At 38.9% G+C, this 27,638-nt stretch overlaps 4 protein-coding genes across 6 annotated transcripts; all 4 read left to right on the top strand.

The window, feature by feature from the left end:
- Positions 1–8,204: 8,204 nt before the first annotated feature.
- LOC134826831 (mitotic spindle assembly checkpoint protein MAD2B-like) lies at positions 8,205–8,786 on the top strand. Its single transcript, XM_063839335.1, has one exon. It carries the CDS (start codon positions 8,205–8,207, stop codon positions 8,784–8,786), a length of 582 nt encoding a protein of 193 aa, XP_063695405.1.
- A 397-nt stretch (positions 8,787–9,183) lies between these two features.
- Positions 9,184–18,415, top strand: LOC134811177 (probable D-lactate dehydrogenase, mitochondrial). 2 transcript variants are annotated; one of them, XM_063817924.1, is made up of 9 exons: positions 9,184–9,319; positions 9,494–9,643; positions 10,125–10,301; positions 10,553–10,666; positions 10,862–10,960; positions 11,765–12,003; positions 12,153–12,461; positions 17,244–17,510; positions 18,338–18,415. In XM_063817924.1, the coding sequence occupies exons 1-8, from the start codon at positions 9,187–9,189 to the stop codon at positions 17,478–17,480; spliced, it is 1,458 nt and encodes a 485-aa protein (XP_063673994.1). In that variant the 5' UTR covers positions 9,184–9,186; the 3' UTR covers positions 17,481–17,510; positions 18,338–18,415. The 2 variants fall into 2 exon arrangements, with proteins under 2 accessions (XP_063673994.1, XP_063673993.1); XM_063817923.1 differs by lacking the exon at positions 18,338–18,415 and having other exon boundaries at positions 17,244–18,127.
- Positions 18,338–24,566, top strand: LOC134811178 (U3 small nucleolar ribonucleoprotein protein IMP3-like). 2 transcript variants are annotated; one of them, XM_063817925.1, is made up of 5 exons: positions 18,338–18,774; positions 21,854–21,954; positions 22,640–22,802; positions 23,465–23,574; positions 23,802–24,566. In XM_063817925.1, the coding sequence occupies exons 1-5, from the start codon at positions 18,747–18,749 to the stop codon at positions 23,988–23,990; spliced, it is 591 nt and encodes a 196-aa protein (XP_063673995.1). In that variant the 5' UTR covers positions 18,338–18,746; the 3' UTR covers positions 23,991–24,566. The 2 variants fall into 2 exon arrangements, with proteins under 2 accessions (XP_063673995.1, XP_063673996.1); XM_063817926.1 differs by lacking the exon at positions 18,338–18,774 and adding an exon at positions 21,022–21,207.
- A 236-nt stretch (positions 24,567–24,802) lies between these two features.
- Positions 24,803–26,868, top strand: LOC134826830 (fanconi-associated nuclease 1-like). The gene has a single exon (XM_063839334.1). The coding sequence runs from the start codon at positions 24,803–24,805 to the stop codon at positions 26,732–26,734; it is 1,932 nt and encodes a 643-aa protein (XP_063695404.1). The 3' UTR covers positions 26,735–26,868.
- Positions 26,869–27,638: the final 770 nt, after the last annotated feature.

Genomic DNA, 27,638 nt, shown 5'->3' with positions numbered 1-27,638 from the left:
ATGAGAAAAGAAAGATTTGTATGAAGAGAGAGTACTTCAGTCAGAGAAAGGATCCTTTGTCCCTCTAGTCTTCACAACCTCCGGAGATATGAGACCGCTCAGCACTGTGTTTGTAGATCGTGTCTCTGAGATGATAGCTGACCACAAAAAAGAAGCCAAGAGCCAGTCAGGTAAAATATCATATCAGAACACGATTCAGATTTGATCTGTTAAGAATTACGCTCATTGCACTGAGGGGAATCAGAGGGAGATTAAAGGCCCAGCATATTGAACTGCAAGACATTTCCGTCAATCTCATCCTATCAACCTCATCCTATCAACCTTATCCTATCAACCTCATCCTATCCTTTGAGCTTTGAGGTCTCCTAGATTTGTTTATATGTAAATTTTGTAGATATTCTACTGTACTATTTTATATTGTATACAATTCAACGGACGAAATGATCCCAGGGGCGACTCCTAACCCACCGCTTCGGCAGGTACTTGATGCACTGTTCACCAGAGGCAGCTCGTGGGAGCTGGCTGGCAGTTTTGTCCGACCGACTGGGGGAGGGGGCTTGGGGGCCGCCCCAAGCTCCCCCCCCCCCCCCCCCTAAACTGCCGATGTCTAATGTCTATTCACTGATGACTGCATACAATACCATTACCATAGCAGAGAGTTAATTAATTAATTAAATTATTCCAACGTACATTACAGTTACACACAGGCCACAGTGCCTCATGCATGTAATGTGTCACAGGCGACAGCAGATAAACAAAAACAAAAATTTATAACATGAGTGAAACAGGACACACACGTGTACGATCTCAGCCGCGCAGTATCATAACAGTTCAGATTGCAAGGTGTCCTGGACAACCAAATCATATAGATTACCTGTAGTGGATGCGCTTGATGTGCTTTGTACCGTTTACAATTAACTATGTGTTAAAACTGCGCGTCTAAGTTGTCCAAACGAGGATTGGACACCCTACAACACAAAATTTCACAAACATCATGCATGCGCTTACAATCGAATGTTTGAATAAATAGAGAGCTTTATATTGCGGTTAGATATTTCCGAATACGATTACTAATCACTATTTCTATTTTCAAGCACCAGCCACCAGATAATAATTTTAGGGCGTCCACGGACGCCTGGACGCCCACAATAGCCGCCTCTGCTGTTCACAAGCAAGAGCCACTTTGTTCTACTTGCTGTGAGGTGTCTCAGCTACATGGGTTGGGGGTCCCCCCTTTTCTTTCTTCTTTTTTTTATGCTGTCCCCTTGACCGTAATTTTGCAAATTTGACTGAAATTTTGACCAGTGACCAATCAGTAAGGTCAGTGATAGTGACACAAGTCGCCATCAAGGCACTGGAAGCAGTATATCCAGACATAACTTTGATGCAATGAACATTTTGAATATCTCCTACTGGCAGGACATTTTCAAATTTCAGCTTCCCACGACCTAAATTTCACTTTTTTGACTGAATTATTCTTGAATGATCTTCTTGCAAGGTCACTGAGGATGGCACAAGACACGATTGAGGTACTCAAAGATCTATCCCTAAAGAAAGCTAAAGAAAGCTTTGATAAATGGAAAATCATCAGAATATAAAAAGAGATTTTGGAAGATTTTTTAAGAGCAGCTTTTCTGCCGTCCCCTTGATAAACGGAAAATCACTAGAAAAGATGGGGACATTTTGAACAACTTATAAACAGAAGCTTTTCTGCCATTTTCTTGACTGAAATTTCACAGTTTTGACTCAGATTTCACTATTAGTGAGGTAATTGTGAGTGACACAAGTCATCATCTCGACTGGAAGCTGATTATCCGGAGAAAGCTTTGTTCAAATGATAGCCAAGAAAGTTTCGTATCAAAGCTTTTCTGCCGTTTATTTTGTTAGTCTTTAGGGCTTAGGCATGTTATGGCATTCATATTATGTAATAACGATAGTAACCCTTACCTTCGATAACAATTGTTTATGTTGTCTTGATAGGCATGTATCAAAATGTGTGATATAACGTTTTGGGAGCATTTATTAGGAAAGTACTGCACTAAAAATGTTTAGCGTTTACCCAGTGATCTGACATGTGAGTGTTATTTCCTTTGGTATTGAATAAAGTTTTCTAGGCAAGCACAAGGATGGATTGAGAGTATAGTCAACCGGCCAGTTCGACGATGAAGAACTGACTGATGACATTACATGCACGACTGTGCAGCAAAACAGAGAGATATTACATCATTGGAATTAGGATCAACATATTTGCCAAGATTAAAGATATATCCTTTTGTCGGTAGACTTAAGGTTAGGATTTAAGATTTAGGGTTTATATTAGATCATTTGTAATTTGTATCTACTGAAATTGGATCGATGCCCAAATACTGAAAGGTGAGGTAATATTAAATGTCGACCGTGATTCAATCTTAGATAACATTCTTCTGCATAATTGGAATGTTGACTGAATTTTTCCATTCTAGGGCTCTATCGCTCTATCGGGATCCTTGTCTTAGATAATATGTCCCACAATCAAATTCTTAGATTATTTTGATTAATAAATCAAATAAATACAAATTAACAGTTTTAATAATCCAAGTAAGCTGTGATGGGAGGCGGAGAAAAAGTGAAGATCAGGAACATCCACGAGCACATACAGTAACTGCCTCAAATTACACAAGACCGACTTTACACCCACTCAGCAACATGTCTAGCTTTGTTCAGATCCCTCTCAGAAACTGCTCGGCAGTATGTCATGAGACTACTCTTCTTGTCACAACTTGTTGAGCTTGATGCGCTAACGTCCTGAGTTGTTAATGTTAGGGATAAAGCCAACAGGGACACTACGAAACATTTGAAATCAGTGAGGAGTGTGGAGTGTAGTTGAACTGGATAACGATAAAAATGGTGTTACTTGACATCATAATTTTAGGAAAGGACAGACAGCCGCTAATATATGTGGGGGTGGTATGTCCTGGTATGGTAACCATCAGTTGGAGCCTGACAAGAAACCCAAAACTGTACATTTCTTAGACTCTAACGCAAAGGAACGTTGGGAATATATATGTTGCAATACATGTGATCCAGGGTAACTCTGATTCAGATAAATTCAGTCCTGACATTGCTAACTTCTTGTTACAGTCCGATTTGAAAATCCGGTTATTAACTTGGCGATTTTTCACATACCTCAATTGAAAATCTAAAGGGGGTATGTGACATTCCTCTTTAAGCAGAGAAATTTTTTTTCTTCCTTAGAATCAATCAAGCTAGATGATTTGTTGTAAATACTGAGATCAAACTAACAATTTACAGGCTATCGTCAAACATGTTGCAAGACGTCATCTTCAGTGACATAAGCCTAAAAATCGTTAAAATCTTCCCTTTGTCTAAAACCATGATCCAACAAAGCACATACTCAATGCACCAGACCTCAGCAGACCTCCCGGCATCTTGATTGTAGTGACTATCACAGGATGGGAACTTCAGACGAACTACACTCTTCTCTTTCTCTATACGACTATACTTCCCAAATTTGACAAATTTTGGTATAACAGGAAATCTCTGCAAGTAAGCCACCGAGCATATAAGGTGTAAAAAAACGGCCTTCGCAAACTTGCGATTATCTCAAAATGATAAAAAACACATACTTCCTTTTGTCATATTCGGGTAGTATAGCACTGAGTTGAGAGAGTGAGTCTTCTACTTCACGACAGTGAGCAGTTGGCAGACCTCCAGCGGTAAAGAACGGACCCTGGGATGGAAGGAATTTAGTCAACATTCCAGTTATGCAGAGGAATTTTATCTAAGATTGAATCACGGTCGAAATTTACTATCACCCCACCAATCAGTATTTGGGCATCGATCCAATTTCAGTAGATACAAATTACAAAAGATCTAAACCCTAAATCCTAAATTTTAACCGCAGGGTACCTCTTACCAAATATGTTGATCCAAATTCCAATGATATATCTCCCTGCTGCACAGTCTCGCTCGTAATGTTTCTCAACGCTTACTGTGGCTTATATCACGAGAGTGGGTCGAAAGCGAGAGTGGGTCGAAATCGAAAGTGTCAAAGATCTGGCTTGCATAATAAATGAGCGATCCCTTAAATGGCTGAACAGCGCAAACACACCAGGGGAGAAACAGTTTGATCTTTACTTTTTTTAATAATTGTCCTAGTCCCTGTGAGGGAACGTGACAACAGTTGCTCCAAAAATCATTGTTAAGAACAAGTTGGATAAACATACATAACCTTATTATATAAGGATAAAATCTAATTTCGCTGTTGATGTCTCTTTGAGGCGAATCTTCGACAGCTGTTACACTGTCGCACGATAATATGTCAGAGTTTCCATGTTAATAAATTCAGCGCATCTCTAGGAGTAGTATAAAATGAACATGTCTATGTAAATTAAATAAACATTTAACATCTGTCACCGTCAGATTTTCTTCTGGAACATTAAGGCGAAAAGTTGGACAAATTCGTAAAAGCTCAAAGTTGTAAGCTTCAATCATTGATTGAAGACTGTTCCGTTTTCTTCCTTATTTATGAGATGAAGGTATTCAGCTGTCTGTTGATTGTTATCTTAGTTTACCCTGCTTTTCTGAGTGAAATAAAGATCTTAAGCAGCGGTAAAGAACGGACCCTGGGATATGGATGGAAGGAATTTAGTCAACATTCCAGTTATACAGAAGAATTTTATCTAAGATTGAATCACGGTAGAAATTTACTATCACCCCACTTATCAGTATTTGGGCATCGATCCAATTTCAGTAGATACAAATTACAAAAGATCTAAACCCTAAATCCTAAATTGTAACCGCAGGGTACCTCTTACCAAATATGTTGATCCAAATTCCAATGATATATCTCCCTGCTGCACAGTCTCGCTCGTAATGTTTCTCAATGCTTACTGTGGCTTAAATCACGAGAGTGCCCGAGAGTGGGTCGAAAGCGAGAGAGGGTCGAAAGCGAAAGTGACAAAGATCTGGTTTGCATAATAAATGAGCGATCCCTTATAGCTTTATAGCTGAACAGCGCAAACACACCAGGGGAGAAACAGTTTGATCTTTACTTTTTTTAAATAATTGTCCTAGTCCCTGTGAGGGAACGTGACAACAGTTGCTCCAAAAATCATTGTTAAGAACAAGTTGGATAAACATACATAACCTTATTATCACCTTAATAACACCAGAATGTGTGTGTGTGTGTGTGTGTCTGTCTGTCTGTCTGTCCGTGTGTAATTTCCGGTCGGTTATACAAAAAAAACGGTAAGAGTTACGGGACTGATTTTTTCGGTATAGTGTCGACAAAACTCTGATAAAGCCCATAGGAAATTTTTTTTTAAATCGGCCGATGGTAAGTGGTTTAATTGATGGTTTTGTACCACAAATGTTACATAAAATTGCGTGAGCAGAACGGCAAGAGTTACGGGGCTTGCTCTCTCTCTCATTACTGTGTAATATGTTATAGCTGCATTTAAGTAGCGTCATAATTGGATTAGCCCAGAAGATTCGCTGTAATGTTATACCTTAAGCTTATTAGGGGAGGGGGGACTGTTAGTGTTTGGGGTCTGTTTGGACTGCAGAGAGAGAGAGAGAGAGAGAGAGTTCATACGACAATGTTATGCGTGTTTTCAAATATAATATGCGGGTGTGGTGCGGAGTTAACAAGGGTTAATTTCTATAACGATTTAAATACAAATAGAAAGCGGTTCAAGACGGGAGTGATGAGGTGTAATACTCGGTGTTCAGACCTTATGATCATGGAGTGTGGTGCCTCATGGCTAATAATGACTTAATTATCCACAAGAAATAACTGATTATGAGATTATTGTTTAAGAAACTATTGGGTCACCTAATGCGGGTTCTGACTCAGCGGGTAATTACTCCTACCCTTTTTAACTGCGGCAGTGAAATCCCGGCCGTAGGCCGGGTTACACTAGTCAACCTTAATAAAACCAAGAAATCCGTGTGTGTGTGTGTGTGTGTGTGTGTGTGTATGTTTGAAATTTCCGAACGGTTATACAAAAAAGACGGTAAAAGTTACGGGACTGGTTTTTTCGGTATAGTGTCGACAAAACTCTGACGAAGCCCATAAGCAAATTGTTTAAAAAATCGGCCGGTGGTAAGTGGTTTAATTGATGATTTTGTTCCAGAAATGTGACATAAATGGATGGGAGAGAGAACGAGGAGGATAACATGTACCGTAATTAGTTTAGCCCCACGTAATATCAGAGCTCACTCTTGCGGCCGCTTTGTTTCAACTGTAGGGAGATTTCATACTTTCATAAGACAGCGTTATGCGTGTTTTCAAATATAATATGCGGGTGTGGTGCGGAGTTAACAAGGGTTAATTTCTATAACGATTTAAATAAAAATAGAAAGCGGTTCAAGACGGGAGTGATAAGGTGTAATACTCGGTGTTCAGACCTTATGATCATGGAGTGACTGTGGTGCCTCATGGCTAATAATGACTTAATTATCCACAAGAAATAACTGATTATGAGATTATTGTTTAAGAAACTATTGGGTCACCTAATGCGGGTTTTGACTCAGCGGGTAATTACTCCTACCCTTTTTAACTGCGGCAGTGAAATCCCGGCCGTAGGCCGGGTTACACTAGTATATATATAAGGATAAAATCTAATTTCGCTGTTGATGTCTCAGTAACTTTGAGGCGAATCTTTGACAGCTGTTACACTGTCGCACGATAATATGTCAGAGTTTCCACGTTAATAAATTCAGCACATCTCTACGAGTAGTATAAAATAAACATATAATCTATGTAAATTAAATAAACATTTAACATCTGTCACCGCCTGATTTTCTTCTGGAACATTAAGGCTAAAAGTTGGACAAATTCGTAAAAGCTCAAAGTTGTAAGCTTCAATCATTGATCGAAGACTGTTCCGTTTTCTTCCTTATTTATGAGATGAAGGTATTCAGCTGTCTGTTGACTGTTATCTTAGTTAACCCTGCTTTTGTAAGTGAACTAAAGATCTTAAGCACTCCCGACGGTTCAGTTAGACCCCAGGAATGTGCATTGACTTGTGCTGGTCTTTCAAGACACAGCCAAGTTGGTTACTGCAGATGGAGGAATCATCATGGAAGAGCTTACCAGTATTTCAACATCACGGAGTGTGGGTTTGTTTCCAAACCAGTTGTTACTGTCTCACTAAAAGGACCGGACTGTCCTTCCATTCGCATATCAGCTAGTGTAGCGACATATTTCAGTGTACTCACATTGGAGGATGTTACTTTCAGTCAGATGATCAGCTCGGCTTGTGACGTCTATTGGAGTGCCTTTGGGTACAATTGTTAGGAGGGATATTTTCATTTCATTTCAAAAATTTAACTTGATATTTTTTCCACTGTAAATTGTTTTTATTCTCTTGAATCTGTCCCTAATTTGAGTCTTCAGTATTTTAAAAACATATTTAGCCCAGGCACGTAGCCAGGATTTTTCTTTGGGGGGGCCCTCGGCGAGCGAAGCGAGTCGACGCATCCAACCCAGCTGAGGCAGGGGTCTGGGGGCGCAGGGGAGCCCCTGTGCGGGGGCTATAGGGTGTTTTAGACGACATTTGGCATTAAAGAAATTTGTAGGACAGCAATAAACTGGGACTGAAAAGAATCAAGTTCTCACGTAAATTTGGTAACTTCACAACAGCAATCTGCATTTTCCAATCAGAATTTACGACTTACTCAAGCCTCATCGTCTTAAGATTTTGACATTTCCTACGGTCTAGGCCCTGTGGTACTACTGCTCTTTAATTTTTCGCTGGAAATTAAGCACTAAGCAAATGCCAAAATGTCTTACCAGTCCCTACCGAACTCAGTACTTGCCACATTGAATGGAATAAGTACATGTATAGTGGGATTTGGGAATAATTTACGAAATGCTGAAGTCAATTGCCTGCCGTTTAAACAGTACAGACTACAGACTGCAGTCATAAACTGGGGTTCAATGTTTTCCGGGAGGGGCCGCGGCCCCCCCCCCCCCCCCTGGCCCCCCTCCCCCCCTGGCTACGTGCCTGATTTAGCCGCCTCATTACTATTTCAGACATAACGATAATACTTAAAAATATGATTTAAAGACTGTAATTCTTCGAAATAATTTAAAAATTAACGACCCTATTCGCTACAATCCCTTCTGTCATGAATGTTAATCATTGGATAATTTTCAATTCAATATTACATTAAAAGAATCCCTACCTAGAATAGAGATGTCAAGTGATATTCTACAAGAAATCCTGATCGAGTTTATAGAAGTATGGCTGCACAACGTTATCTACAGAGCTAATCTCTACCCCTCTCAAATATTCAGATCCCGCTACAAATACAACGTCTCAGTTAAACAGTCCACTTTCCCCCCTCTTAACAATTACATCAGAACTCTTGTTTTATCCCTTCAACCACAACTCCGCCAGCAAGCCATCCACAGTCTCACTGTTAACATCTCCCTAGAACTGAAGATCCAGGAATCGTTCGCTCTTACTGTTTCGTACCCTGATGAAATTGACTCCCAATCTGATAACGAGCCTCCAGAAAAAGTGCTATCTTCCTGCAAAGACTCCTTCAGAGGTCATATAGTTAGTGTTTTAAACAGTGACAGTAAGCAGGACAGTGAACTCTCTGAGAAGAGAACGTTTAGTGTAAGTGTTAAGACAAGTGAGTTGGCTGGATGCCAGATGAGTGGGTGGTGTGATGAGAGTGTGGCAGAACTCGATGTTGCCAGTTTGGTAGTGCAACCCTTACTGTTCACTGATGTTGGGCTTGTCAGAGTGCAGTCCACTCATCGGATATGATATTTAGTTTTGGTGGTATTTCCTCAAAGTGTGGAATTGCTACAATTCTAATGATCTCTGTTGATTTATGGAAACATAATTGAATTCTCATTGTCCATCGTGCATCTTATTGTTACATTACCTATGTTTGTATAGTGTATACTGTATACTGTATTTATCGTATACTAGGATTTTTCCGTAACGGAGAGATTTGGAACATTATTTGCAACAGAAGTGCAGCACACATGGCTAGCCACCGGAAGGTTGTGAGTTCCAGCTAGACCATAAAACACCTGGCAAAGTCACGGACTCTGTAAATTTTACGCTACCCAAACGGTCCACTAAGCCTAATGATCGGGTATAGTAATCGATTTTGAGGTTTGAATCGTTCTCGCTTTTAATATTGACTTCCAGTAATAGAATGTTCAGATTACCGGCAGCTTGGGCAAAATCGACAGTGAGGAGTTTTTCGAGCTTTGGAAAGGTTGATGAAAGAATAGTGTCACTTATTAGCGGGATCGTGGGACCTGGAAATATTACCACCTCGGAATCAGGTAACGTGTTTAACTTTCAATAAGGTTTTACGATCTCAATTATTTTAACTTGGGAGGTATCGTTATGAACTCTGAGTGTTTTTTCAGCTTTTTTACCCCTAACATTTGGGTTTCTCTCAAACCTCCATGCCTATAACCAGCCTCTCTCGCCTCTCACCACATACTTTACCGCAGCCAGGAATCTGCATGGAACAGACGAGTCATTCCACCCTACCCGTGCACCAGACGCTGTCGTGACCCCCCTCACTACACCTCACGTATCTGAGATCATGAAGATTTGTCACAGTCACAGAATACCTGTCATACCATTCGGCACCGGCACAGGTAAAGAGGAACTACAGGACACACTGATTAAACCAAGACACAGTCTGTAAAAAAAACACAAGAAAAATGTACTTACTTGTACTTGATTAGGTCTCCTCAATCATTCGAGTGGCCTGCACCAATGAACTCCCGTTTGTGACGTATCATCTCCCTCCAAAATTTGCGGTCACTAGCCATCTCGCTCGCTCCTTTTAGGTCTATGTCAGTGTTTCCTGTAAACGCAGGAAAAATGTGTGCGTCATTATTTGGAGCAGATATTTTCCGGAGAACCGAGAAAGTCACGTTCATTAGTCACGTTTCATAGTGTGATATGGCATGTCTATTGTGTGCGTCACTTTGCTACCATTTTGTCGTTCCAAATGAGTTATTTTACAAATCGACTGTTGAATAACCGGAAACAGCTCTGAGTATGATCCGATCTTCTTTTCGGTTGCCAGACAAATAGATCAAAGCCAAATAGGTTAAACACCGCTGAACTCAGGTTTTGAAGGAGGGGTTGGTGCAGTGTATGGAGGTCTGTGTATAGCAATGCACAAAATGACTGAAATAGTAGAGGTAAACCAGTCTGATTTTGACGCTACTGTGAGAGGTGGTGTTACTCGTCACCAGCTGAACGACTGGATAAGAGCTGACGGCCTTCATTTCCCTATTGATCCTGGTCAGTTGCAAAACAAATGTTATCGGATATTTTTCGGTTTCTTTTTACATCGATATCTTAGGGCCGGGAGTTTGGAAAGTTTTGTAAATATTATATTTTCTTTTATTTATTTTTATAAATATGAGTGTGGAAGGTCAACACAAAAGTTTGTATTCCAACATACAATGTATTCTAATATAAATAGAGTGCTGATCAATAAAGAATCTTTTAATGAAAGGATGACACACTCTTAAAAGCCCAATTATTTCTAGGAGCAGGAGCGTCAGTATGTGGAATGTGCTCGACGAGTGCAAGTGGAACAAACGCAGTTAGGTACGGTACCATGAGAGAGAATGTGCTGAATATGGAGGTGGTTCTTGCAGATGGTAGGGAGAATTAGGCACATTTCATGAAGTACTGCAGTATCAGTCTAGTTTTGCATTTATATACGTTCATAACAAGTACTAGACGAGATGAACTATACGAGATTTGGACTTTTGGAATTGATATATCAGCTGATGGAGAATATCAGGTGAATGGTGATTGGTGAGTGGTGACTGAATGAGTAATTCCTTTAACAGGCACTGTTGTGCACACGGCAGGTGAGGGGCGCAGACCGAAGAAGACAAGCTGCGGCTATAATCTGACTAATCTGTTCGTTGGTTCCGAGGGAACCTTAGGTAAATAAAGGTACAATCTGCAAATCATGTACATATTGATTAGATGTCCAGTTAATTTCAGTCATTATTCAAATCTTCCAATCAATACACATTATTCAGTGTTCAGCCTAAATTTTGTAGAACTTAAATTGTTATCTCGAAATTAAGTTTAACTAGCAATTATTATTATTATCAATAATAGTTATTTTTATTTGGCCTAATTATGCAACATCACCCCAATATGCCCTATTCTAAGCTTATTTTTAGCCAGATTTGATAAAAAATGGGTTATAAATCAAGAGGCTTGCATATGATGAACATATTGACACGGGTGCAGAGTTGAGTCTGTACGGAACCTAGTAGTTTCAGATCCTTGTTTAACTTGCCGTACAGCAAGGTCATCCACTACTTTAGCCCGGCGAGGCACATAACTCCCTCTACAACTCCATGACAAATGTTTCATATATACTAGCCGAGTTCACAGGTTATATCCTTGTGTTTGAGAAGAGCTCGTTAGAACTGCTTCCTTTCCCTTCAGTATCCCACACCGATTTAATTCCTTAAAGGGCATTCTAATAATAAGTGCTTTGAACTGATTTGAATGTCCGGCACAGCAGATTAGAGGTTATTTAAATTATTTAATATTTTTGATGTATTCCTGTGTAAATTTGAATTCTAAAATCAATTAAACTGTAAAAACTAAGGCCAAATTAAGACCACTAAAATTGAACAAAATTGTCCCTATCTCAGTTTATGATTTTCTTAAAACTGACCTCGCTACCACTACCACAGTCAAATCCCCCTAGTTAACACCCCTTATCTCAGGGGTGATAACACAAGCTACAGTCCGTCTACACGGTATTCCTGAAGCGACAGCTGCAGCCATTTCCTCTTTCGACACAGTGCAGAACGCAGTGGACACTGTGGTACAGATCCTGCAGTGTGGCCTGCCCATGGCTCGGATAGAATACCTTAATGTTGACATGATCAGAGCTTGTAATCAGTTTAGCAACCTCGACTTGAAGGAAGCTCCCACTCTGTTTTTAGAGTTTATTGGATCACCGGTGAGTGATTGCGAATCTTATTCTTACCCGGGCAGTTCTGGTATTACAAAAGATTGTACTTTGTACTATACTTTGTATTTCAGAATTGTAAACAGTTGACTGATCCATTAAGATTTCACAGTTCCAGCTAATGACCAATCCTGGCGCAGTCAGGAGTAGAAGAGCAGGCGATGTTAGCAGAGGAGTTGTGTGTAGGAAACGGAGGAGAGAACTTTAGCTGGGCCACAGAGCACTCCGAGCGGGAGCGGTTGTGGAAAGCACGGCACAACTGCTGGTACGCCATCAAGGCGACGTACCCCGGCAAGCACGCGTACAGTACCGACGTGGTGGTACCCGTGTCTCACTTACCTGAGACAGTACTTTATTGTCACAGTTTGGCCGAGGAAATGGAGGTTCCTTGCCCTATTGTTGGCCATGTTGGCGACGGCAACTTTCACTGCTTCCTTCTTAGTGATCAGGTTTGTACTATTCTCTTGATATGGTCGTCTGTACGTGGCCTGGTTTTTATCATAAACCTGATGATCATGATTCATATAACTTACGAGACATATTTAAATGGTACGAAAGTCTGTGGTTTTTCGGAGAAAAAAATAACCATATTTTTTGGACTATTTGGGTTTTATAAATTTACATAGAACATCAGGAAGGTGATATTTATACTGACATATTATTAATTATGTTATACATACGAGTAATAAACTAGTTAAAATAGTACAGGGTGGCCCAGAAGTAACTGCCCACACGCAACCCTTTAGTAACTCACGTAATTTGTCTTAGAATTACACCAAACGACCAAAATTACAGATAACATAGATATGGGGTCAAACTTAAATTTCCTGAAAGTTTTGTAAAATTTCATTGATTGAAGTACGAACTCAAAAATTTTAAGAAACATTTGATATGATAATTGAACAGAGGTGTAGGAATGATTTTCTTCATAGGGGGGCCAAATTCTAAATATTTGTTGGTGCTTCCACCACAGCCTAAATTTTTTGGCGCTTCGCGCCAAAGCATAAATTTCGAGGGTAAGGACAAAAGGAAATTGCAGCATGTGCGGTATCGCGATTTTTTCGTCAAATTGCGCATTTTCCTTTAAATCTGAGGACCAAATTTGCGTATTTTCCTTCAAATCTGTGGGCCAAATATCACGTTTTCTATAATTAGTACATGAATATATATATGAATAATGAATATCCGTCTGAAAAAATCGATCTGCTGACACACGAAGCTTTCAGAGGATTTTTGACGTTTTTGAGTTCCATTAGGTGCCCTTTATGGCTTATCAACTTTTCCAAACTTTTCCACGTGTCTTAAGGCCACTTTTTGCCACTTTACCACTTTTTACCACCTTTCTTGTTAGTCGAATATCTTTAGTTGTGAACATCGTAAAAGGTTGCAAATCAATCGAATGTGTTCATATTATCAGGAAGAAAAACTTTTGTTCCAACAATTTTTACGACAGATAATAAGTTAATTGGATAATTATCAATTAACCAATTAGCAAAATTCTAAAAATTTTTTATTGGCTAAAAATGATCGGAATAGCTTAAAACACGGAGAAAAGTAGTTTTTAGAAAAAAATTAAAAATTTTTCACCTACATTTTTTTTTCGAGACTTCGAAAAATTTCGAAAATTCAAAATATTTTTTTCCGCCAAAAGTGATAAAATTGCATGAAACGCGGAGAAAAATGATTTTCAAAAAAAACTTAGTCAATTTTTCGTTTCAAGAATACTTAAATCACCAATATTTGTAGTTGGAGTTCAGTGAATCTCGGCAGATTCTAGTAATAATCAGGAATTTCTAACTCTAAGTGGAAAGGTCTGAAACTGAAAAACGTTAAGTTTAACCATACGATCGCGATATAAGAGTTTCATAACTAATTACAATACAGCCTTATCGATTTTCACAGAAACTGCACCAATGGCACAGTCAAGATCGAAACGATAGCCTGCTGTACTGTCATTTTATTGATTTCAATGATGAATCAGTGGGGTTAAGATAATCACATTTGTAATAAATAAAACCTCTCTGTACCGTCAATTGTGCTAATCTAAACCGGCCTACCTGTATTACCAGACCTCTTCTTTTCCTCAACAATCAAACCGAGTTGTTCATATCGCATTTTGTGGGTGATGTAAACTAAGTAGTAATACATATCGAGCTATATTCAATCACAATACGACACAATGCAACACGTTTATATTATATTATGGCCCTTGATGAGGTATATGAAACGTTCTATACCGTACACTTCTCGTTTCTCCCGTGAGAGGCCCGATATGGAGAGGTTTTACAGTTTATCACGAAAACGTCTACTTGGTCTCATGGCTCTTTGACAGCTCAAAGAAGGCAAGAAAAGACCAGAAAGCTTAGAATGTCAACTCGCAAGAGCGGGCTACCGGACAACTGAACCCAATTTAGACATTTAGATTAAGCCTAACTCTAACCCTAACCCTAACCCTAACCAATTAAGCTGATTGGTTAGTGGGAACTAGGTTCAATTGGGTTCAGTTGTCAGTCTTCGATCTGTCCCACATAAATCCCGAGCTGATCATCATGGGCCCCGAATATCCTGCGGGAAGAACCTGTATTTTTACTTCACGACATCCGGATTTCAAATCAACATCCTCAATAACATTAACAATCCTTCCCGATCAGGATCTGTCTCTATTAGCAATTTCCAAAATATCCTGACTCTCGTGGAACATTTCACTGAATTAATTATTACCGGTTCTTTACTACCCCTTGCCCGACACTGTACTCGTATCTAAATCTTACCCTTTCCCGTATTTTACTCTTGTTGATTTTACTTTTAACCGACCCTGACATATGGGGGTGATTTGAGGTATCCCGCAAATGAAGCGGTATGCAGTACAATACAAAACAGTCACAGTAGATGTTGGAAGGTGTATTTACACTTGCTTCCTGGACCTGGCTGTTCCTCAGTTTCCCTGATCTGTTCTTGCCCTTCTTCGAACTGTAGCCATGAGACCAAGTAGACGTTTTTGTGATAAACTGTAAAACCTCTCTATACCGGGTTTCCCACGGTATAAAGCGTTTCATAAACCTCATTAAGAGCCATATAATATACACGTACTGTGTCGTATTGTGATTGAATATAGCTCGATATGTATTACTACTTAGTTTACATCACCCACCAAATGCGTTATGAACAACTCGGTTTGATTGTTGAGGAAAAGAAGAGGTCTGGTAATACAGGTAGGCCGGTTTAGATTAGCACAACTGACGGTACAGAGAGGTTTTATTTATTACAAATGTGATTATCTTAACCCCACTGATTCATCATTGAAATCAATAAAATTACAGTACAGCAGGCTATCGTTTCGATCTTGACTGTGCCATTGATGCAGTTTCTGTGAAAATCGATAAGGCTGTATTGTAATTAGTTATGAAACTCTTATATCGCGATCGTATGGTTAAACTTAACGATTTTCAGTTTCAGACCATTCCACTTAGAGTTAGTAATTCCTGATTATTACTAAAATCTGCCGAGATTTACTGAACTCCAACTACAAATATTGGTGATTTAAGTATTCTTGAAACTAAAAATTGACTAAATTTTTTTTGAAAATCATTTTTCTCCGCGTTTCATGCAATTTTATCACGAAAAGTCTCGAAAAAAAAATGTAAGTAAAAAATTTTCAAATTTTTTCTAAAAACTACTTTTCTCCGTGTTTTAAGCTATTCCGATCATTTTTAGCCAATAAAAATTTTTAGAATTTTGCTAATTGGTTAATTGATAATTATCCAATTAACTTATTATCTGTATCTGTCGTAAAAATTGTTGGAACAAAAGTTTTTCTTCCTGATAATATGAACACATTCGATTGATTTGCAACCTTTTACGATGTTCACAACTAAATATATTCGACAAACAAGAAAGGTGGTAAAAAGTGGTAAAGTGGCAAAAAGTGGCCTTAAGACACGTGGAAAAGTTTGGAAAAGTTGGTCAGCCATAAAGGGCACCTAATGGGACTCAAAAACGTCAAAAATTCTCTGAAAGCTTAGTGTGTCAGCAGATCGATTTTTTCAGACGGATTTCCCTGTATATGAAACCAATCAGTATCACATCCACAACCTTCCAAATGTAGGTATGGACTTCAAAACACCGAAAAATATATGTCCGGCTCAGAATGATCAGGGTAGCATGAAACATGAACAAAAGTGGGGAAAAAGCCAAAAGTAGTTTCCAAGAAAACTTTGAAAATTTGTGACTTAGAAAATTTTCGGTCCGAGTCATTCTCGATACGTAACTCTGAAAGCAGAGCTCCCGCTTCCGAGCTCGTATTGTGAAGGGGAGGCCTGCCTTCCGAGATCGCATTACAAAGGGGAACCCTCGAGTCCAAAATCGTATATCGAACTTCGAAAACCGAAATAAATATTTTTGGCTCATAATGATCAGGGTAGCATGAAACATGAACAAAAGTAATTTCCAGAAAAACTTTGAAAAATTTTGACTTAGAAAATTTTCGGTCTGAGTCATTCTTGATACGTACCTCTGAAAGCAGAGCTCCCGCTTTCGAGCTCGTATTGCGAAGAGGAGGCCTGCTTTCCGAGATCGCATTACAAGGGAAACCCTCGAGTCCAAAATCGTATATCGAAGGGTAGGTGCGGACTTCGAAAACCGAAAAAATTATTTTCGGCTCAGAATGATCAGGGTAGCATGAAACATGACAAAATTAGTTTCCAGAAAAACTTTGAAAAATTTTGTCTTAGAAAATTTTCGGTCCGAGTCATTCTCGATTAAATTGAATTAATTTTGTAAAATTTCAAGTTGGTTGTTTACAATTTAGCCTTGATTTTGTAAAATAAAGATAAAATAAAAAAATCCCCAAATGAATCGGGAAAAAACCCATATTTTCGAACTCCCAAATCATTTAAATCACCGGAATTATGTCGAACATAAATATGTCTTGCAAGGTAAACATTAAATCGAGATTGATTGTGCCTCCAGAATTACAACGGTTCCGTAGAACATCATATTTGAGATCAATCAGAGATCTAGCCATTCCAAATTCTATCAGCCCTTAATCTGTGTTGGAGAGCACGAATTATCCCATGAGTTTTCCAGAAAACCCAGACAGCTCCGTTTCTTTACTAAAAGGTTTAGTCGTCTGTCAACCTACAACTTCCTGGCCGAAAGGCCGAAGTGACCACGGAGATCTCATTAATTTCCATTTTGTCTATCTTAGATTTATTCAGAATTCATTACTTCAGAACAATGATGCCGAGATGGCTCGTATTAAGGACTTCAGCCGCAGACTGGCCCTTACAGCCCAGTCATATGGTGGCAGCTGTACGGGGGAACATGGGATCGGGCTTGGGAAAAGGGAATTATTAATCAAAGAGGTTGGAGCTGGAGCGTACGATACCATGAAAGTTGTTAAAAAGTCTCTGGATCCACTGCTGATCATGAATCCAGGGAAAGTCATTGATTTGGATCACCTTTTATAGACTGAAAAATGAGAGCCGCTTCTACAAAATGTGAGAATTTTATTGTAGGCTGTTTGACAATTGTTATGAAACAAATTAATTTTTAATGTTTTAGCTTAAATTTGAGATGTTTAATGTTTATACAATATTTATACAGTATTCCGATTACGTCAATTGAATTATTACTAAACTCTGTGCCCACATCTAGAAAGTTTTAAATTTCCTCGCAGTCCAATGTTTCCCCCTAAAAATTCCCTTATGACCTAAAACATATTTATAACGAAAAAAAAGGTCAGTGTGTCAAAGATTTCCTCTTTGGCACCAAATTTCCTAGAAAATCCAAAATTTTCTCGCAGATCATCTACCAATATGCTGTATTTCTTGATGTAGGACTCACTGTTACTGATTACTATCGTAATCTTATCCGATTTCGGTTTCCAAACTGGAAAGAGTTTCCTTGTCATTTTCGTCATTCCCAGAATTGCAAATGGCGAAATTGGTAGTGGTTCCCAGATACATTTTTTTATGTTAAAAATTATTCGAGACATTAACATTATGTTCAAAATGGTGCTTCTTTCTCACAACGTCTTGTTTTTCAATTTTGCACAGATTGAGTAGATATATTAATCAGATTAATGTAATTATGATTCTTGATGGTTTAATGATTTGGTTTGATGATCTGATTTTAAAATTTGCAGTTTATAGATATAATATATAAATTTAATATATAAACAAATAATATCTAGTCAGATATTACTGTAAAACCATTCATTTTTACGGGGAATTTTTTTCGTCCAATTTGTGCCGCAAAAAGAAATTTTGTTCATATTTTTGATTTTAGCATTTTGCTTCTATCCAAATAATAACAAATGCCCTAGTTCTGTGAAAGTGAGACATGGCCGACCATCAAAAGCCATATGCACCTTGTAGAGACGTTCTATCAGCGGTGTCTGAGGAGGATTCTACACATCAAGTTGTTCATGAAGACAAGCAATGAAACAGTTCTACAGCGTGAGGGTATGTTGAAACCTTCATCTCTTGCAACAGACTGTGGTAGTTTAGACAAGTGGCAAGTATGCCTCAAGAACAGCTGCCCAATAAATTGCTGCAGTGGAAACCAGCACATGGAAAAAGATCCAGAGGTAGACCTCGAAAGTTTTGGCTCGACTGTGTTAAAGAAGGCCCCAACATCAGAAACATCATCATTTCAGCAGGAGATGGGAAAAAGTGGCGGACATTAGCCAGACTGAGATATGAGACAACGTATACCAGAGGCCGGCCACTCGAATGATTGAGGAGACCGTTACAAGTACAAGTAAGTAAGTAGTTTTCAATATTTGATAAGCAAGATCGATTGATTAACCCAATTAACATGAAATATCAATAATAATATAAGGAAAACTACGTTACGTACTGCTAGATGGCCCATATCCTTACTCCAAACCTATCTATATCGTATATCGTATATCGTGCCTATCTATACCGAGTACCTTGATATGCCGTGCCTCTCTATTCCGGGTACATCGATATACCGGGCCTCTTCTTTTCTCCAAAACTTTTAGGTAAGGAGGGGCCGGGGGGGCCAATGGGTATATTTTTGTGAAACTTGATTTCGAGATAACAAACTAGGACCAGTGACCGAACTTTTGAAGGGTCCCGGACCCAAACCGCCAAACGGTGCTGGCGGGGCAGCCACGCCCATATTTGGTCCAAATTATGCCCAATTTAGCCAAATACCCTGAACATGCCCAAAACCCAGGTTTAAAGTGCTCTACTTGCAGCTAGTGGTCTCCTGAACTCGTATATGAAATTTCATTAAGATTGGACAAAAAATGACTGAGTAATGAGCCAAAAACTATATGCCCATATTTGGGGCATACGCACCAAATTTGGTAGATTTCGTCCCATAAATTGGTAAAATATCAAATTTTTGAATGAGACTTACTTTATATGAAAGGTAAGGCTAAACTACATATTCTTTGTGAGTTATAGCTTTATATCTGTTTAAATGTGGATACTAAGGCGAAAATACCTCAAAAAATGAACAAAATTGCCCTTATATTATCTTCATTCGCGATATTCGCGGAATTGATTTCATTAATTTTGTTCATTTTTTGGGGTATTTTCGCCTTAGTATCCACATTTAAACAGATATAAAGCTATAACTCACAAAGAATATGTAGTTTAGCCTTACCTTTCATATAAAATAAGTCTCATTCAAAAATTTGATATTTGACCAATTTATGGAACGAAATCTACCAGATTTGGTGCGTATGCCCCAAATATGGGCATATAGTTTTTGGCTCATTACTCAGTCATTTTTTGTCCAATCTTAATGAAATTTCATATACGAGTTCAGGAGACCACTAGCTGCAAGAAGAGAAACTTAAACCTGGGTTTTGGGCATTTTTGGGGTATTTGGCTAAATTGGGCCTAATTTGGACCTTGAATATGAGCGTGGCTGCCCCGCGAGCACCGTTTGGCGGTTAGGGTCCGGGACCCCTCAAAAGTTCGGTCACTGGTCCTAGTTTGTTGATCAACTGCTATCTCGAAATCAAGTTTCACAAAAATATACCCATTGGCCCCCTCCCCCGCCCCCCCCCCCCCCCCCCCCCCCTTCCTTAATTAGCTCGTTTTGTGCAAGAGATTTGATATACCTGCATATTAGGCCCTAATTAGGTAAATGTGACGCTCGAAAGGCTATCTGAGAGGCTACAGATACTCCGTATCTGAGATACTGGGGATTGGGATCATGAGAACCTCTCTAATATATTGGATTATTCTATACCGTGCACGTTCTGTCGTTCTGTTTCCCTCGAGAGGCCCGGTATATAGAAGTTTCACTGTATAATATATCAAACTGTTAAAGTGTTAACAAACACTAAATAGTAAATACCCATTTTACCACGCATCTGTCCAGGGCATGGGAAAAGTTAAAAGTATTAAACATCAAATCACATACATATTGCTCTATCCTTGATAGAAACGCCAACATCTCTGAAGGAAAACAAAATATCTAAACTAAGACTCCTAATTTTTCAAATCAGACTTCCTTGTTAAACAAGCTTATTTGATGTCTGCAGTTCCGGGAATTAGCCGGATGCCCATCAAATGAAAATGTTAAAGCTACTGTTTTCAGGTGGTAGTCGAAGGCCACCACCGGATGTAATTAGCGGGACTATAATATGCGCACTGTTACTCGTGATAATATTATAAAACTTGCTACCTTTAACAAGCGTTAGCAAGGTACAGATCATTCCTGAATTCAATTATGCTGAAACATTATTGCCAGTCTTAGAGGAATGATCTAGAAAATTCCAACAAGGAAATTCATGTCCTGTCAAGTGTCACGCCACTATTCCGTCACTACTCCATTCCGGCGAAAGGAAATGTTTCCTGCTCGAAAGTAGATTAAGGTCTCATTTCCAGCTGATTGTCCCGGAAACATCCCTCTCTTTCCAGCCAATTTGTCCATGATCACGTGGTTGATGAAGGCCACGTGCCATCTCTGAATACGTGTGCGTCACGCCGGGGTCACACTAATGAGTTTTAGCTTCCTATTGTTGCCTGGTGTTCCCAGGTAGAATATATCTTTCAGTATCCGTACGAATCGCTTTGCTTTCACTCCAAACTTTGAGCTCCAGCTATTTTACCAAGCAAGTTATCATGCCCCCCATTACAACTACTACTATTGACGAACCAAGTTCCAACAACTTTGAATCACTCATATTTGCTCTACGTTACATAGGTATGTGAAATTATAATTGATTTTTTGTGTAAGGCATGTCTCAAAATTACTTTTTAGGCACAATTCTCACGGGCTTATTTTATAAAGAACCATTTTAAATACCTCAATTCATTCCTATTACTAGTATTAGTATTAGTTCATATTATTCGTGTAGTATTGTGGTGCATATATATATGGTGGTGTAAAATTAAATCCCTTAGAATAGCAAGGCTGCCACTTCTGTAAAAACTACACTCTTAAAATGTGGTATAAAACAACCGGTGGCAATGTACAGTGTACATCAATCATTACAAACCATGAACCATCATGTGATTTCTCCACCAAGAAAATGCACATCGGTAATTGAACCATGGTTTATTTTGGAGTCGCTAGATGTGGTCGTTCAGTGTTCACATATTATTATGTAAGCTAAATTTTGACCATCTTAGACCCCCTATAAGCCTCTCCCCTTTCCTTAAGCCACTTTACACGTAACTATCGTGTAGAAATAACCGTAAGCTTTCCCGAACCCCTCCCCTAAGCTGGCTTGCTTGATGTGTGACCGATCCCTATTAAAACGAGATCTTGTTCATTATCTTACTCATTTACCAAAATGAGTCACATGCAGATTTGTCTCATAATATATGCTGACCTTCTTTTCCTCTAGCGAAGAACGTGGTCCGGAAATTGAAGCATCACGAACAGAAGTTGCTCAAGAAAGTGGATTCAGTTCAGTGGAATAGCGACAACAAAATCAGAGAAGCAAAGGTTAGTTAAAGCAGTAGATTTCTATACAGGGTGTAAACTGTAAATCACCCCATCCAAATTGTGGTTAATCCCAGATCCTCCGCAAATTAAGGGTTTTTAGTTTCACCAAAATTTGCAACCTTAGTTTCAGAATATTTCTACCTGATTTGAACTTCGTATGCAACTTGCTTCATAAATTTACAGCAACGATCTTCCTTGCGCTACTTTTAGCCCTTCGAGTAAAATCCCCCTTCAACCCCAAACCTGTAAATTTCCTAATTTTGGCAAAAAATAATTCACATCCGGTGATCTAAATAAAAAAGCTTGGATTTGCAGAAAACAGTGTTTCTTCTAGACACATAATTATTTTTTTCCCGTCCACATCTTTGTCCATGGGATGCTTTTTCGATTATGCGTCTAGAAGAAACACTATTTTCTGCAGAAGCAACCTTTTTTATTTAGATCATTATATAATCATCATTATTATAATCATCATTAGTCCATATAATTACATGAAAAACAAAATGAACCTATCTAGAAGTGGGTTATATCACCCTATTCCTAACTAGAAAAACAATCTGAACTTGGCTACAAGCGAGTTACATCATCGTATTTTAATCACATCACTCGCGAATGAGTTTCAAGATCCAGATTCCTGTACGATGATCTCTTGTATTGTCAGATCTTATCATTCTCACATTCCCAGGTGATGCGGAAATACCATCTCCAGAACCATGAAGACTACATGAAGTACAACAGGATGTGTGTGTACATTAAGAACGTTGCAGCTCAGCTCAAGGACCTGGACTCAAAGTCTGAGTGTCGGACTGAAAGCAGCGAGGCTCTACTGCAGAAACTTTACAATCTTGGTAATTTGGCTTTTAGTTTGAACATTTTAGGATTTAGCAGAATGCTTTCTGTAGTTAAAATATTAGTTTATTTACCAGCACAGAGCACAGGATTAGTCTTTAGAGTAGGACTGTTGTACTGTGTAGCCCCTATCAGGAATAGTGAACAGGGAGTTAGTTAGCTGATTATTGTACTGTTCCAAGTCAGTTGTGAGGTTCAAATGATAGGGCATTATCACTCACAATTTCCATTTGTTGGCGCCTTAATGACTGAATTCTGTCACTCCAAGTATGATATCTAGAGGCAGAAATGCTGGTAATTACTCAAAAATTCAATATCTAGCCGCGTCACGGCGTCATGAGATCTAGCTTTTATAACATTACTATTGCCAGGTTATGGCGTGATAAATGTAATTTCTCAAGTCTTGCTGTATAAATGAAGAAGAATTGTCTTTTTCTCAAAGAAGTCAAAGAAAAAGACATTTCATTTAATTTATACAGAAAGATCTCAGAAATCAACCTATGAACATGATAGTCGCGCCATGAACAGTCTTGGCACGCCGGAACACGGAACTGACAATAGGTGTGTCATGAAAACTAGATTTCATCACGCGACTAGATATTGAATTTTTGAGTGATTACCAGACGAAAGCGATTATAATCTAACCCCCTCTTCACTTCAGGTATCATATCCACCGCTCAGAGTCTATCTCTGTGTGAGAAAGTGAACGTTAGCAGCTTCTGCAGGAGACGCTTACCTGTCATTCTTGTCAGACTGCGCATGGCTCAGTCCGTAAGTAATTTCAATATTAATTTAATTATCTAAGTTTTAAAAATTTTGTAACCGATCGGTTTATATTAAAATTTGAATGTTAAAATAAAGTATCTTACATTAAATATGCTTTCCAAATTCCAATGTTCATGCTCGCACGAAGATTAAAAGATGAATCTTAATATATACTGGAATGTTGGGAATTCTATTACTGTTATTTTCTTGTATTTACCACTGATTTTAACCAGGTAAAAGACGCAGTGGCGTATGTAGAAGAAGGTAACATCAGAGTTGGACCTAACCTGGTAACGGACCCTTGTCACCTGGTAACGAGGAACATGGAGGACTTTATCACGTGGGCAGACGGCAGCAAGATAAAACGTCACGTGATCGAATACAGCGACGAACTGGATGACTTTGATTTGCTCAACTGCTAGATCCCGCCGCACTGTACGAGGAAACTGCTGCTCTTGTTAATTTTGCTCGCAGAGGGCTAATTGTTTACATTTTATTTATTTAAATTGTGATGGTATTTTGGGTTGCATCACGTATTCACGCGTGTTTAAGTGTAATACACTTTTTAAGGTAAGTTTTTTTACTTTTATAACGGAAATTTAGTAAATTACTACGGTTAATGAGTTAATGGTCGCTGTTTCAATTTCATTGAACGGCATTTTAAAGTGACTTTTAAAAGGTCACTAAAAATGACAATTTGCAAGTTTTTTGCAAGCGATATTTACTATAGAATTAATAACTTGTTCTAGCATCACATCAAAACGTTGTTTGTACCGGGTGTAACTATTTAAAAATTTTTTTATTTAAGATCTCGAGTCTGTTGGAAATAAAGTTCTAGCTTACCAACAGACTTTAGGGTGTGCGAAAACCTGGAAGCACATTTATTTGCCTATTATCATGTTGTGACTGATACTTAGTTTTTCACATGTAGGCGTATGATTTTGGCAAACTTAGTTTGTTGTTCATTTATTAATAGCTTTGATTTTATAACTTAATAACATACTTGTTTAATTTGACTATAGAAAATAGTAATAATGATTCAGGAGATTTTATCAAAGTAAATTCTATCAAATTCGCCAGCAGCCCGAATCCTGATCTGAAATTTTCATTGCAAACGAAATAGTTCTGATGTACCGTCACAATAGTGACTTTAAATATACATTAACTAAAATTGATAAAGACATAATTACAATTGCGCTGATGTCAGTCCCAACTGTTAACTTTCCCTTGTAAGATGGCTGCCGCAGACCCAGCTGTAGAGCCAGAAGACATCTCCGACGATGCCCCATCCTACTACTTTGATGTAGCATCCCTGCTTGATACTCTCATTTTCACCCCTTCCTACACGGACCTCATCCCCAACCTTCCCTCCCTACATCCCTACACTAACCTCACACCTCCTGCCAAAGTCCTTTACATCAGACTATACCTCCGCAAACGGACTTGGTTAAAGTCTGAAACCTTAAAGTACAAGGAAGTCCCTAATGTTCAGACTTCTCTTGGAGAGTTGACCGGGGCTGGTTTACTGCTCAGAATTGGTGATGATACGGATAACATGACGGTGTCTGATCTGCTTGAAACCTTCTCCGCTACAAAACTTAAAGAACTGTGCAAGAGCCTGAACCTTCAAACAAAGGGAACTCTTAACTCGATGAAGGAGTCTGTTTTAAAAATGTGTAAAACACAGAGGTCGCTATTTGGGGGTAGCACGTCTCAGCGAGTCAAGAAGAAATGTTGTGAGTTAATGGATGACATGGTAAAGGTTGCTGAAACCCCTGCCACGATACTTGACAAGGTCCTAATCGCCTCATTTCCTCAACATTTGCTATTCAGCGAGAAGGATGATGAAGTTGGCCTAACTGGTCAGAAAACTCTATCTACGATCATGCTTCCACAGTTCAAAGTCACGAGGAATTTTCCTTCCTATAAAGTATCTCACACAAAGCCCCTATTTTCAAGCAGCCATCAACTTGAGACGTTCTTAACAGCTTGCCAGCTAGAAGCACAGTGTAACGTGTACACAGATAAACACGATTGGAGTGCAATCGAAAAGATGTACACGGAAACCTTACCTCGATTTAAGGTGAAAGTAAATCTATGGAAAGGGACAACGGAATTACCGAAAGATTCTCACCTTATCCGGTTTAGTGAGGAATATGTTTTAGCGCGGATCATGCGGAAATGTTTAGCTGCGCTTCAGAGACTGAAGAAATACGAAGAAGCTGTCAAGCTGCTCCAACTTTTGCTTAGCTACACACCTATGAGTCACAAACGGGGAAGCTGGTGGGAAAACCAGGCGTTGATTCTCCATTTTCACCTGAAGAAAAAAGATGCTGCACTCAAAGTTGCGTCTAAAGGTCTTGCTGACCCTAATACAGGTCCTGAGAGCAGGATTGCTCTGGAGATAAGAATGCGTAAACTTGATAAGAATTACACTCCAAAGTTTACCTTCGAGCCCAAGGAAGTGACAATTGATATTGTGGCTTTCAAAGGTTCTGGCAGTGCGGCTAACTCTAAGAAGATCTGGTTGGGAGATGATAACGGAGAAACGGTATTGTGTGGTGTGGAGGATGTAACTCTCAATTACTACATCAACAACTTCAACTTCAAGGAGGGCTTTCATTGTGAGGGAGGAATTTTGAGCACCCTGTTTGCTATTTTCTGTTGGGACTTATTGTTCTGTGATGTTGAAAATGTGTTCTACAACGAATATCAGTATTGTCCTCTCGATTTGTGGTCTAAAGAATTTTACCAAAACCGCAAGGACCAAATTGTTGCTCATTTCGATTTTCTTCGAGAACTTTCTGAAGAGGGTATTTCTGATATTGTAGCACAGACCTGGGATCTTCATTATGGTACAGGATGTGACGGGTTAAATTGGGAGCTATTTGCTGATGTGAAGCAATGTCAGAGATGTGTCACATGCATAACGCCACCGAAACTTGTAAAACTTCTAGAAGAATACGTCCCTGATATTCGGGGGAAGAGAAGTGGGATCCCTGATCTATCTATGTGGAATCATGAGACTCGTGAGTTTGCTATGGTCGAAGTTAAGGGACCGGGAGATTCTCTGAGTAATAAGCAGAAAGTTTGGTTGAGTCGGTTAGATGAGTTTGGAATAAGGGCAGAGTTGTGCCTAGTAAAGGCTGCAAAACAACTGGGGTAGATTGTAGTCTTTCGACTTCCTTAATATTAACTAATTTGACCATAATTTGGATTTCATTTCGACTTTTAATATATGTAACATAAATTTATTTTTGGATTAATCTAATTAAAATTTACCTTCTATTCTAAAAGAAGTGATGAACCGTTGTTTATTTGTCCATAATATAATAGAGTCGATACAAGCAGAAATATGCTTTTATCGTGGCCTTAGGTCAGACTAAGCACAGTTGCAGTCACCAAACTTCTTTTACTTCGAACGTGGCACCTCTTGCGTAAATTTTTTTTTTTGGAAAAAAAATAATTATAACTCGTGCAAGTCCGAAATGGGCCGTGTGCTGCTTCTAGGAAGCACATATGACAGTGCATATCAGCACACTGTTGGCTTTCTTAGAGACCTGATCAGTACCAAGCGGTGGAAAACAAATAGAATAATATGTAATAATTGCGTTAATTCGTCATAAGCAGTAAGCTGGGAGCAAGATCTGACTGTTGAAAGGGTCTACCTAAGATTAAAACGGCACAAGCGAGACTTCTTTTTATCATTATACGGCGCTGCACGTGCGTCCTGAACGCGCGTATATTATATAATTGAATGTACGTACGTACGTTAATCCTTTATTCAGATGATGAATCGAATAAAAGTAGCTTTCGTCAGATTGATATTTGAAAGTTGGTCAAGCTATTAATTAGATTCTTCAGTAGGTTGTGCCTAGATGCTCCTTCATGAAGATAAAATTGCTAGGTAACCTCCTGATCCCTACTAATAGGACACATCGCACTTGCTCATTATAAATTTTGAAATATCCACATTCATACGTTTGTAAAAGACAAATTATTCAAAATCATTTAAAATGGTTTCGACGCTCTTCAACAAAAGATCTAGTTTATACGAGATCATAGAGGTT

The sequence above is a fragment of the Bolinopsis microptera genome, chromosome 2, assembly GCF_026151205.1.
Source record: "Bolinopsis microptera isolate Bmic1 chromosome 2, MBARI_Bmic_1.0, whole genome shotgun sequence".
Classification (NCBI taxonomy): domain Eukaryota; kingdom Metazoa; phylum Ctenophora; class Tentaculata; order Lobata; family Bolinopsidae; genus Bolinopsis; species Bolinopsis microptera.
Note: the sequence above shows the minus strand (reverse complement) of the source record. Positions and strands in the feature narration are given on the sequence as shown.

Bases quoted from the DNA above. Each gene is read 5' to 3' on its own strand.
- LOC134826831 (XM_063839335.1), top strand. From the start codon at position 8,205: ATGTCAAGTGATATTCTACAAGAAATCCTGATCGAGTTTATAGAAGTA.
- LOC134811177 (XM_063817924.1), top strand. From the start codon at position 9,187: ATGTTCAGATTACCGGCAGCTTGGGCAAAATCGACAGTGAGGAGTTTT. The intron at 9,644-10,124 runs GTAAAGAGGAAC...CGCTGAACTCAG, and splicing joins ACCATTCGGCACCGGCACAG to GTTTTGAAGGAGGGGTTGGT. The intron at 10,667-10,861 runs GTAGGGAGAATT...TTCCTTTAACAG, and splicing joins GGAGGTGGTTCTTGCAGATG to GCACTGTTGTGCACACGGCA.
- LOC134811178 (XM_063817926.1), top strand. From the start codon at position 21,126: ATGCCCCCCATTACAACTACTACTATTGACGAACCAAGTTCCAACAAC. The intron at 21,955-22,639 runs GTTAGTTAAAGC...TCACATTCCCAG, and splicing joins ACAAAATCAGAGAAGCAAAG to GTGATGCGGAAATACCATCT. The intron at 22,803-23,464 runs GTAATTTGGCTT...TCTTCACTTCAG, and splicing joins GCAGAAACTTTACAATCTTG to GTATCATATCCACCGCTCAG.
- LOC134826830 (XM_063839334.1), top strand. From the start codon at position 24,803: ATGGCTGCCGCAGACCCAGCTGTAGAGCCAGAAGACATCTCCGACGAT.